Consider the following 12421-nt stretch of genomic DNA (forward strand, 5'->3'; position numbering starts at 1 on the left):
CAGTTCACCATTGAATGACTATCTCTGGAGTTGGAGATTCTTTTGTGTGAAGATTTGTAATTACCAAATTAAAAATTCTTGATAGAGTGGATTTAAACCTATTAACTTTTATTATCTCTGTATTTTTAATTACATTTTAGCTATTTTTTCAATTTAAGCACCTGTTTCCTATCAGTAGGGAGAGGAAAATGGTGCTTAGAAGTCAATCTCTATGCTTGTTATGCTAATGGCGACAAGGGTTTCACTGCTTATATGTAATTCAGTGGCCCATGTCAGAAAATATATGTGTGTATATAAATAAACATGATGTAGGGTGTGTGTGCACATGTGTATAAATATGCATGTGTGTTTATATTAAAACTTTGATTATGTTTATGTATCTAATTTCAGTAGAAAACTTCAGGTAAAGAAAAATAGGGGGCAGAACATATATGGCAAAAGTAAACAGCAATAGATTTGGCTTATACACTACTATATAAAAAAATTTAAAACTAACTAGTGTAAACTTTCAAAGCAGATTGAGATGGCCACTTTGGGTGAAAAAATTAAATACTATCGGTAAGAAATACTCTTTAAATATAAGACAAATAGATTAAAAGAAAAGAATGTAAAAATTTAAACTGAAACCCAAATCAATAAATGTAAGTTGATAAATTGATACAAGAGAAGTAGCCTGCAGGACAAGGATATTAATAGGATAAGTAATTGCATGTCATAAAAATAAATAGCTTCCTTTTTCAAGAAGGCATAATAATCTTAAAAATATTTGCATCTATTAAGAAAATGTAAAAATATGACTCAAAAATATGTAGTAGTAAAAAGTTGACAAGTCCACAATTACATTAAAGATTTAAAAACTCTTCTCTCAGTAAATTAAATAAAAAAAAAACCCACCTTAATAATCAACAGAGATATGGGAAAATTAAAGTGGTAATAGTCTCCTTGATTTTAATTGACATGTGTAGAAAATAGGCAGTGGGTATTGAATTCATATAAAATTAATTTTCTGTAATTATTGATAGGGTTCATTATGAATCTACCATCTTGATATCTGTTTTTCCCTCAATAGATTTTTTTGACTAAAGTAGAAATGCAGTATTTGATTACAGATTATAATCATGAAAATATTTTTATTAATAAACTCGAGGCCCAGTGCACTAATTCATGCATGGGTCGATTCCTCATTCTGGCCAGCAATGAGGGCTGTACAGGAGTGGAGGGGGAGCAGTTGGCTGAGGGGAAGGACCGTGGGAGGTTGGCCAAATGGCAGCAGGGAGGGACTATGGGAGGTTGGCCAGCCATAGGAGGTTTGCTGTGTGAGTACACTGACCACCAGGGGGCAGCTTCTGCATTGAGAGTCTGCCCCCTGGTGGTCAGTACACATCATAGTGCTCCGTTAGTCGTTTGATTGCTTAGGCTTTTATATATACAGATAGATTTAAATAAGTTGCCCACAAAATTTCACTAGTCAAATGGTTTTAAGGCATCAGGCAATATTTAAGAAAAGATAAGTATCTTTTTCAGAGACAAAAACATAAATCAATTCTTCAGATTTTTAATCATTTTAAGAGGTTAATGTCACTTTGTTATATAATGGACAAATAAATTGGGGGAAAGAAAGTTATAGGTCCTTACACTTGCAAAATATTTAAAATTGAAATTAGCAAATAATTGTAAAGTATTATGACCAAGTAGCTTTATTCTCTATGGAAAAATCTCTTAATATTAGGAAAATATATTCAATAAACTCACCACACTAACATACTGAGAAAAATAATGACTATATCCCACATTTACACACACATACTCACCAAATACTCACACAATATCTCACTTTGGAAAAGAACACTCAATGAGATTTACATGAATCTAAGCAAAACAATAGCACCATGAAGAAACTGTAACATGTGTCAAGCTTAATGTTATAAACAGTAAAGCACTTCATTTTAGGCCAGAGTAAGGCAGAATTCTTATTATTCCATTTTATTCATTGATAAAAATTAGGGAACAGAAACATAGAACAAGGAGGGTTTAGAAGGTAAGACAGAGACCAGCTATTGCACAGGTCAGGCTTCTGCCTTCAATAACTGGATGTTTGTGATACATTATTTGATTTCCACAATGTAGAAAACAAATTATACAGATTTATTCTCAAACAATAGAATAAAGATAGAATACTAAAAGAAGTAGCACTCAAAACAATTCATTTCCCACATACTTTGTATAGATACAAAAAAAAGTCACAAAGCACATTATGAAATTTGTAAGATGTGGGAGGCATCTTTATATGTACAATACCCTGGAAATTTCAACTTGTTGTTATCTTTCAGAATGCATCTCTAAATTATAGATGATATGTAAAATTTAAAAACCACTTATTGCATCCAATGGGTCAAAAGTTAAATAGTTAAAACACCTACAGTAGGTTGGTATACCTATAGTAATATCAGAGTAGAATTTGAATACTTTTAGAAATAAATGCTACCTTATTATTGATAAAGTGTTCAATTTATCCTGAAGATATCAACATACTAAATCTGTTTGCACCCAACAACATAGCTCCAAAAAAGATGCAGGGCATAAAACCCTCAGATTAAAAGGAGAAAGAAACAATGTCACAATAAACTTGGACATGCCCTTTTCAATAAACTACAGAACACTGAACACTAAAGGATTGAAAGTGACAATACAGAAAATTGCACCCAATGACAAAATTCCCGTTCTTTGCAAACATGGAACCTTTACCGAAATTACCTGTGTGCTACCACCTAAGAAATGGGTATGTTTTATGCTGATGCTCCAGAGTGTGTTCTCTGAGCTGCAGTCTCTGAGGGGATTTGTGTAAATTAGGGTTTGCCCTTGTGATGAGCACTGTGGAAGGTGAGGGAAAATAAATAGGGATGGGGAGAGAATCAACTGAGTCTCAACAACAGGGAAGCTGGCGTGACCCATGAAAAAATCTGGAGCTGGGGGCAAAGGGCATCTTATTATTATTATTTTTTTTAATACATTTTATTGATTTTGTACAGAGAGGAAGGGAGAGAGATAGAGAGTTAGAAACATCGATGAGAGTCATCGATCAGCTGCCTCCTGCACACCCCCCACCGGGGATATGCCCGCAACCAAGGTACATGTCCTTGACCGGAATTGAACCCGGGACCCTTCAGTCCCCAAGCCGATGCTCTATCCATTGAGCCAAACCGGTCCCGGCAAAGGGCATCTTATTAAATGTGGACTGTCCCTGAAAGTTGTGAGGCAAATCCTGAAGAGAACAGCAGGTGAAAGACTGTGAGCAGGCAGTGCTTCTGACAGTTATGGCTACTCCCTCTCACCTTCAAAGGGGACCTGCATTATATTCCTCGAATTTTCCATGGATCTGTGTTAGAAACTGCAAAGGAGAAAAAAAGATAATAAGATTCAAGTTTATTCAAGGTTCCTTAGCATTTCCAAGTTTAATCATTTTAAATTAAATTTGATCATGATACATAATAAATGCCAATGATTTATGCTCTTAATATGAAATAGATTTAGACTCCTTGAATTTCTGTCATACATTCTATGATTAAAGAGAGATAGCAATATGCTTCTATATGTATATATAATTTTGACACATGTATGATACAATCTTGGTTTACATTTTTAAAAATTATGTCTTTGGCCGAATCCGGTTTGGCTCAGTGGATAGTCAGCCTGCGGACTGAAGGGTCCCGGGTTCAATTCTGGTCAGGGGCAGGTATACCTTAGTTGAGGGCACATCCCCAGTAGGGGGTGTGCAAAAGGCAGCTGATCGATGACTCTCTCTCATCAATGTTTCTAACTATCTCTCTCCTTTCCTTTCTGTAAAAAATCAATAAAATATATATTTAAAAAAATATGTCTTTGGTTTGAAGAATTCAACATTTTTTATTATTTCTTTCTCTTTGAAAACTTTGCTACAGGTCATTTATGCCATCCAGATTAACAGGAAAATGTACACTCTCCATCTCAAAAAACAGTAAGTGGCCATTCTTTTTTCACATAGTTGTTTATAGTTTCTTTAATTTGTATAGTCACTATCCTAAATTCTGACTAAACAAAACCATGAATATTACACTTATTTAACAAGTTATATCTTCTTCATGAACCATGTCAGACTAGCAATTTCAGTGTTAATTTTGAGATTTGAAATTTAATTTTCAAGCCAAATTCTAATTTAGTGATGTCAATATTAAGGCACGTTAGATAGATTAAGATTATTATGTAACTCCTTAAAATGCAACTACAATTGTAAGAATTAAGGGTATGATTTTATTTGACTATGTTTAGCTTCTTTTGTCTTTTCGTTATTTTAAATATTTACATGATTTTAAGAACTTTATTTGACATTTTAGAATATTTTTTCTCAATTTTAATGTATTTTTAATGTCTTAAGTATTCTGTTTTTTATCTTAACTCTAGAAAATCAATATTAATAACTTTGTGTGCACTTTCCCAATTTTCTAATTATATTTCATTCTTCTATTAAATAAAACCTACCCACAATTTTGTTTTTATGAGAGTAGAAATAGGGTATTACTACTAGCAGGTCATATTGATTAATGGTGCTTATTTTCTTGCTCTTTATGCATTTCATAACTCATTCTTCAATAGATAACATTTAACAATATGTAATATATATATATATATTTATTTTATATATGTATTAGAAAAGAAAAATGTAGGATTTAACACACTCTTAATTTGTTTTTAAATATTTTAAGGTTTAAAAGTGTTTAAACTTTGTAATTTCTAGTAGAAAACATCATCTGAATGAATACCATAATGGCAAACCACTATAAAATGTTACAGCTGCATTTGGGCAGAGGGGTGGGGATTCTCTTCAAAAATCCCAGCTAACATCATGAGAAGGTCAGAGATACACTGGTTTGTATTATTGTGACATCCATTGGGTGATGCAAGTTGCTTTTTACTTCAGCAACTTGGCTTTATTTGTCAGAAGGGTATTATGCTTGACTTCAAATTTGGCTGATAATTTAGTAGTGAGATTCATAACCTTTGGGTTGCTCCAATATTTTGACACTAGAGGCCTGTTATACAAAATTCATGCATGAGGGGTGGGGAGAGGACGGGGGAAGGGATGGTCCTCTGTGCCCAGCTTGCACCCTCTCAAATCCAGGACCCCTCAGTGGATGTCCATCTGTTGGTTTAGGTCTGATCCCGTTGGGCATATCTTAACCACTCACCTGCCTGCCAGCCTGATCACCCCTAACTGCCTCTGCCTGCTGGCCTGATCACCCCCAACTGCCACCTCACCAGCCTAATTGCCCCAACTGCCACACTGCCGGCCTGGTCTCCCCACATAGCCTGCTGCTGGGTCATTTGGGTTGCCCCTCACTAATCCCCCTGCTGGCCTGGTCGCCCCACACAGCCTGTTCGGTCATCCATTCGGTTGCGATGATTGCTTACACTTTTGTATAGATAGATATTTGCTGGGTTCTGAGCCACATTTTTGAAGGCCACCATAACTTTTGGATCCTGCATGGCTACAAGAACCTCTGGATCACTAAGTATTTCATTGAGCCCAGTCATTCCTGCCACTCCAGGCATTCCTCCAGGAAATTTTCCAGGCTTCCCCTGGAAAGCCACCTGGAAAAGAGCCATAATGTGCTCCTGATTGTCTTCTGGCTTCTTCCTCCCATTGGGCTTTCTCATGTCCTTCTTGAGCCTTCTTAACCCTTTCCATTCTTTCTTTGATCTCTTGTTCTTCCTGTTTCCACTAACACTTTCTCTGATGTTCTGTAATTTTCTGGGTCATTGGTTGAACTTCTTTTACCATTGCACTAGCATCTTCATCATAATCCAATTTACATGCAAGGGCAAGATCATGGGCTGCTTCTTTCCCGAGGCACGGAAGTCTATATGCTTTCCCTCACCACTTGTAAGGATGAGCTGAATCAGGATTTATTCAATAGTTCTGTCACAGTCTCAGATTTCAGCATTTGGCTTCTGTAATTTGATGAAGACACTGGCTCTCTTGACATACAGAATGGCCACGTGAGGATTCAACTTGATGGCATCTGTGAACAAGTCTATGGCTTTCTATAGTTCACCATCATTAGGGCATCAATGGCAGCCACTTTTTTTTTTTTCATTTGCCTGATCCATCATTTTGTCAGTTATCTCTAGATTTTCATCTCCTATTTCTTGAGGGCATCAGTGTTTAGTTCAATCACACCCTCATAGTCAATTTCTAGATCACTTTCCTCACTTGATGGTTCATCTGACTTTTTGTCTTCCTCTACCTTCTTACTATTTGTTTTTCCTCCTTATTTTCTTCTGATTTAGTTTAATAAGTAGCAGGTGGTATTTTAGATACCTCCCATTCTCTCCACCCACTTCTTTGGTATGCAGAATGCTTGGGTCCTGCTTTCACATTTTCAGGAAGGCTCAGAGTTCCCTCACTTTGCAGGGGTCCATGGTGGGGAAGTGGGGGCAGGTGGTGGGCACAGTAAAGGAGGTAGTGGCAGGGTTGCAGGAACAGGCGATACCTTGGCCTATTTATTGACTCCTGCAATAAACATTCTTGTATGTATATCTATAATAAGAAAAGTGTATTATGCTAATCAGACTGGCTGTTCTTCCAGATCACCTTCCAGACGAAGCTTGGGTCTTGGGGGCCAGAGGAAAGCGGGTGCTGGTAGAAGGGGAAAGGAAGGCCTACTTTTGCATGAGTTTGTGCATTGGGCCTCTAGTTTTTATATAATATAAGTTTTGTTTCGTAGCCTTGATATCAGTAGGTTTCTGGATCAAGAGTGTGAAAATAATGACAATAGTGTTGATAATAATAAAAACAACAAAAGTAACTGGCATTTATTGAACACATAACATTTGCTGGGGATATTTATAAGCAATTTTCATGTAGTATCTGATATAATATTCACATTTTATAGTATATTAAGACTTTGAGAAACATTGCCATTGTCTTTCTGAAAGATGATAGCAATTTAGATTTTTAAAAGCCCACATGATAAAATATTTTATTTCATCATAACATCAGGTTGTATTCCCTAAAAAATTACTCTTATTCACATTTATCTGTATGAGGCTTGCCTATTCATATATTCTTCTCATTATTTATTATTTTAATACACTTTATTTTTTAGAGCAGTTTTAGGTTTATAGCAAAATTGACTGGAATGCACAGAGATTTCTCATAAGCCCCTACACTCACATATGTATAGCTTCCCCCATTATCAACAACCCCTATCAAAATGATATACTATATAATAAAAGTATAATATGCTAAGTGTCTGGTGGTCTGGTTGTCTGTTCAACCAATCAAAGCATAATATGCTAATGATATGCTAAGGTCTCTTCAACTGCTCACTGAGACATGCCCCGACCACCAAGGAGCAGAAAGTTGATTGGTCGACCAGTCACTATGATCTGCACTGACCACCAGGGGGGCAGATGCTCCAACTGGTAAGTTAGCTTGCTGCTGGGGTCTGCCCAATTGGGACTGAGCAAGATGGGCTGAACATGTCCTGGGCCCTCCCTCAGTCCCTCCCGAGTTGGCCAACTTCCTGTATCCCTCCCTGGCCCTAATTGTGCACTGGTGGGGTTCCTCATCCTGGTCTGTGCCCTCCCGCAATCCAGGACCTCTTGGGGGATATTAGAGAGCCAATTTGGCCCGATGGTGGAACAACCGGTCTCTATGATGTTCACTGACCACTAGGGAGCAGATGCTCACACAGGAATTGACCGCTCACACAGAAGCTGGGCTCATGGCTGGTGAGGGCTACGGTGATGGCAGGAGCCTCTCTGCCTCCGTGGCAGCACTAAGGATATTCAACTGCTGGCTTAGGCCCACCCAAGTGCATGAATTTCGTACACTGGACCTCTAGTATTGTTATAATTGATTATCTAAATCCACACATCATTACAACCCAAAGTCCATAATTTATATTAGATCAATATTTTATGCCTTTTTTTCTTTTGAATAATAAAAGATGAAAAGGGTAATTCTGAGAGTAATTTAAACAATTAGTGACAGATATGGAAGTGTTATGTCTGCACTATTTAAAATGAAGTGTACTGTCCATGGCTGGTAATAGTGAACTGTGTTATTTCCTTACCCAGTTCTATTTCTCTTATTCCCCAGTGCTAATTACAGTTACAATAATGGCAACATTCTTCTGTCATATTTTCAGACATTTATGTCTAGAGATCAATAAGAATCATGTTTTGAGCAATTCTTAATAGATGTAATGACTCAATACTATATATTCCAAAAACATACATATTAATATGGTGCACCACAAAAGTGCACCCAGAACTTTATCTTTTCCTGTATCTTCACTCTTTGCCATATAACTAACTGTGTGACTCTCATCAATAGATGGAATAAATACATTTCCATTACCTCCCCCCTCCCCCACTATTCAGCCCTTGAAACTGAATTCACTTATGCAAGGCCAAATTCATGATGTGTGGTGCCTCAGGGCCTTTGGTTGGAAGGGCCCTGTATTTGGTTTAATGTTCCAGTGTTGCTGTCCTGAGATTCTTAATAGTTTTAGACAAAAGGCCTCACATCTTCATTTTTACCTCAGACCCCACACTTATATGGACTACTTGATTTCTTTGGCCAAAATATTATTACTTGACTTGATTTAAACAGAGGCTTGAAAAAGCTCTCATTCCTTTATGCTTTCTTGTCTGCCATCCTCATGAGAATATGCATAGGCTAGCATGCTGAAAGATAGTTATATGTGGATGATAGCCAAGGTGTCCTAATCATTCCTAAATATGGCTGAATCCAGTACCATAGATCAAGCCTGGCCAATTAGCATAACTTCCACGGCTACCCACATGTGACAAAAAAGTGTGAACTATAGATATGTATTCTGTTGTATATCGTTGTGGTTTTGTGGTTGTTTATTATGCAACATTTTACATAATGTTACTTTTCTGAGACTCATATTGCTCTATGCCAAATGAGATTATTTTTAATATACATACAGCCTTCAAATGAATATTTATCATTTATTAATTATCCATCCATTATTTATAGCAAGGAAAGCTGTACTGTGGATATCCGTACATGACTTCCTGGGCACCAGTGAAATTGATGGGTAATAAATAAGAAAATTCTTATTGCCAAATTTTTATTTCAAAGAATTATACCAGTTTTCACTCATACCAACAATTCAAATGCATTCCTGTACACTATATTACCAACAAAATGATTATCTTTACTAATTTATTTTGTTAACCAATAGATAAGAAATACTACTTTATTGTTGTTTTAATATGCACTACATTGCTTCTTAATAACATATAATATTTTTCAAATGTTAAGTGACCATTCTAATTGAACTATAATGGCCCAGTGCATGAAACTAGGAGTCCAGTGCATGAAATTCAAGAATTGGGGGGGGAGGGAGGGGTGTCTCAGCCCAGCCTGCACCTTCTCCAATCTGGGACAAACCTCTCACATTCCAGGTCTGCTGGCTCCCAACTGCTCACCTGCCTACCTTCCTGAATGACCTAACTGCTTCAGCCAGCCAGTCTGATCACTTAACCACTCCCCTGTCAACCTGATTGATGCCTAACTGCTCTGCTGCCAGCCTGTTTGCCCCTAACCTTCCCCTGCAGGCCTGGTCACCCCTAACTGCCTTCCCCTGCAGGCCTGGTCACCCCTAACTGCCCTCCTCTGTCTGCCTGGTCTCTTCTCTCCCCTGCAGGCCTGGTCTCCCCTAACTGCCCTCCCCTGCTGGCATGGTAACCCTTAACTGCCATCCTTTGCCAGCCTGATCAACACTAACTGCCCTCCCTTGCAGGCCTGGTCCCTCCCAAAGGCCCTCCCCTGCTGACCATCTTGTGGTCACCATCTTGTGTCCACATGGGGGCAGCCATCTTGTGTGTTGGAGTAATGGTCAATTTGCATATTACTCTTTTATTAGATAGGATAGGGGCTGGTTTTCCCTGAAGGGTGTCCTAGATTAGGGTGGAGGTTCCCTTGGGGCGTGGGATGGCCTGGGTGAGGGGCCTTTTGTTGTTTTCAGGCTGGCTACACTCCCTGATGACCCAAATGGAGGCCCTGGTATCAAGGATTTATTTATCTTCTATAATTGACTTTGTAGCCTTGAATGGAATCCTGGGTTGGCCAGGGTGTGCAAGAAGTTTGGCTTCCTCCATTTCCTGGGAAACCCCAGCCTGCTCACTCTGGCCACAGTCCTCTTGGTTGGGTTAATTTGCATACTCACTACTGATTGGCTAGTGGGCATGGCTTGTGGGTATAGCTAAGGTACGGGCAATTTGTATATTACTCTTTTATTAGATAGGATGGCCTTTCCCAAGAATTTGTTTTTTCTTTTGGATTTTTATTTTTACTCATGTGTCTTTGGTAATTATTTTCAATCTGTGCCTTGTCATTCTGCTTTTCTTTCTTATCCTATATAATAAAAAGGTAATACAAAAATTGACTGTCACACCCTCACATAAGAAGCCCGCCCCCATGTGGGCACAAGAAGGCTGACAGAGGAGAGCACTTGTGGGTGACTAGGCCAGCAGAGAAGGGCAACTGGGGACCAGGTCAGCAGGGGAGGGCAGTTGGGGGAGACAGGCCTGCAGGGGAGGACAATTGGGGGGACCAGGCCGGCAGGGGAGGGAAGCTAGGGGCAACTGGGTCTGCATGGGAGAGCACTTTGAGGTGACTGGACTGATAGGGGAGGACAGTTGGGGGTGATCAGACCAGCATGGGGCAGTTAGGCGTAGATCAGGCTGGCAGGGGAGTGGTTAGGGGTTGATCAGACAGGCAGGCAGGCAGGAAATCCAGCAGTCTTGGATTGTGAGAGTGGTCCCAGATTAGGGAGGGTGCAGGCTGGGCTTAGGCACTCTCCTCGCTCCCCCTCCCCCCCAGTACACAACTTTTGTGCACCATGTATTTTATAATCAGATTTTGGGAGCTTTGGTTTAGTTTAGAGATTCCCCCTTTATCTGTTTATATATTGCAAATATGCCACCTATTGATTGTCTTCTTACTTTCTTGGTGGGATTTATTGATACAAAATTAAATTTTATTATCATCATATTTTTATTTTCCTTTCTAGATCCTCAGATTCCTCTCTTGTGCCTCTCACATCTAAATTTATTTCATAATACTACTATAGTATTTGTTAAATTCTACTTACATTTAAGATATAAATCTAGTGCTTTCAATTATTTAAATGTTTTGCATTTTTCAAGTTTTATTACTGTTTTGTATTTTTTCCCTGTTGCAATTTTATGTTAATCAGATATTGTTCAGGTAAAATAATTTCACATTATATTCTTCAGACAAAATATGCAGATGGCACATCCGCAGAAGTCCCCTTTGTTTTCCTAATTGAGTAACTGGGAAATGTGTAGAATCTATTCTTTTATTATAAATTCTTGCGATTTGATAGAGTCTACTTGATAGTGTGAATTTTCCAGTATTTGTTTCTGTATATGGTTTTATATTAATTCTCCCTTTTATATTATAACTCCTTTACATTTTTATCTTACTTTTCAGTCCCCACAGGGAAGTTTTTTCCCAGGTACTTGAACCTGAACCAGCCCAGGCCATTCAGAGTTTTATCTTAACAATGTATATAAAATGCGAATTGATAAATATGTTTTTTCTAAGAGGATCTGTCTAATTTTGTTATTTGACTGAAAGAAAAGGAAAGCTTATCAGGAATGAGAGACAACAAACTGACCCAGAAAGAGAGTTCCTGTTGACTTAAAGTACCCTGAGAATGCTCTAGTCCTCTCAATTCTGGCCTTGAAATGCCTTTTGGTATTTGGTATCCTTGAGAAATTCCAGTCTCCCTATAATATATAATGGTGTTTGATTGTTCCATGACAACCACTTTCTTCCAGGAGAAAAGAGTTAACTTCTGAACCATGTTTATCTTGGGTTTGTCTACAGAGATCCTTTAGGTTGGCTTATGAAATGTGATCATAAGCCAACCTAGTATCCCGCTTCTAAACAAAGGCTTTGAGAACTATTCTGTGATTCCCCAATTTTTTTTTTCTCTTTCTGCTAAAAGAAAGGCTTTCTCCAAGGAGGGGCCATGCCTTTTCCTGGGTTCCAGAATGAAGGTAGCATTAGCCAATCAACATCTATAGCTGTTTTAAGGCAATGAGAACACTGAAGTTGTTTTAATTGCAGCATAACTGAATAAAAACTAATGATAAAAGCATGTTTTTTGCCTTAATCAACTAATGGATACTTGTTTGTAAATATTAGCTGGCATGTTCATGCTAGCAGATGTACTGATGCTTAAATCTAAAAGAAAACTTTGTTGTTGGAATCTGGAAGCTCTGCTTTTTACTTCAGGTATAACTGGTAACTAGTTATACTGGTTATTCTTTTCTCTTATATACACACTTAGAGGCTCAATGCACAAATTTGTGC

At 38.1% G+C, this 12421-nt stretch overlaps 1 protein-coding gene and 1 pseudogene across 2 annotated transcripts in view; one reads left to right on the plus strand and one right to left on the minus strand.

The window, feature by feature from the left end:
* Positions 1-12421, plus strand: part of LOC311620393 (A disintegrin and metallopeptidase domain 3-like) — a 123526-nt gene that overhangs the window by 7644 nt on the left and 103461 nt on the right. The window contains exon 3 of the mRNA XM_084879744.1: positions 3939-3994. Coding sequence (XP_084735870.1) covers positions 3939-3994 — 56 coding nt within the window. The remainder of the gene's footprint in view (positions 1-3938; positions 3995-12421) is intronic.
* LOC311618541 (hsc70-interacting protein-like) lies at positions 4058-6456 on the minus strand (annotated as a pseudogene). Its single transcript has 2 exons — positions 5406-6456; positions 4058-4068 (listed from the first exon to the last, which is right to left on the minus strand). The product of its transcript is annotated as a hsc70-interacting protein-like (transcript).

Source organism: Pipistrellus hanaki, assembly GCF_964339955.1.
Source record: "Pipistrellus hanaki genome assembly, chromosome: 3".
In the NCBI taxonomy this organism is placed as follows: domain Eukaryota; kingdom Metazoa; phylum Chordata; class Mammalia; order Chiroptera; family Vespertilionidae; genus Pipistrellus; species Pipistrellus hanaki.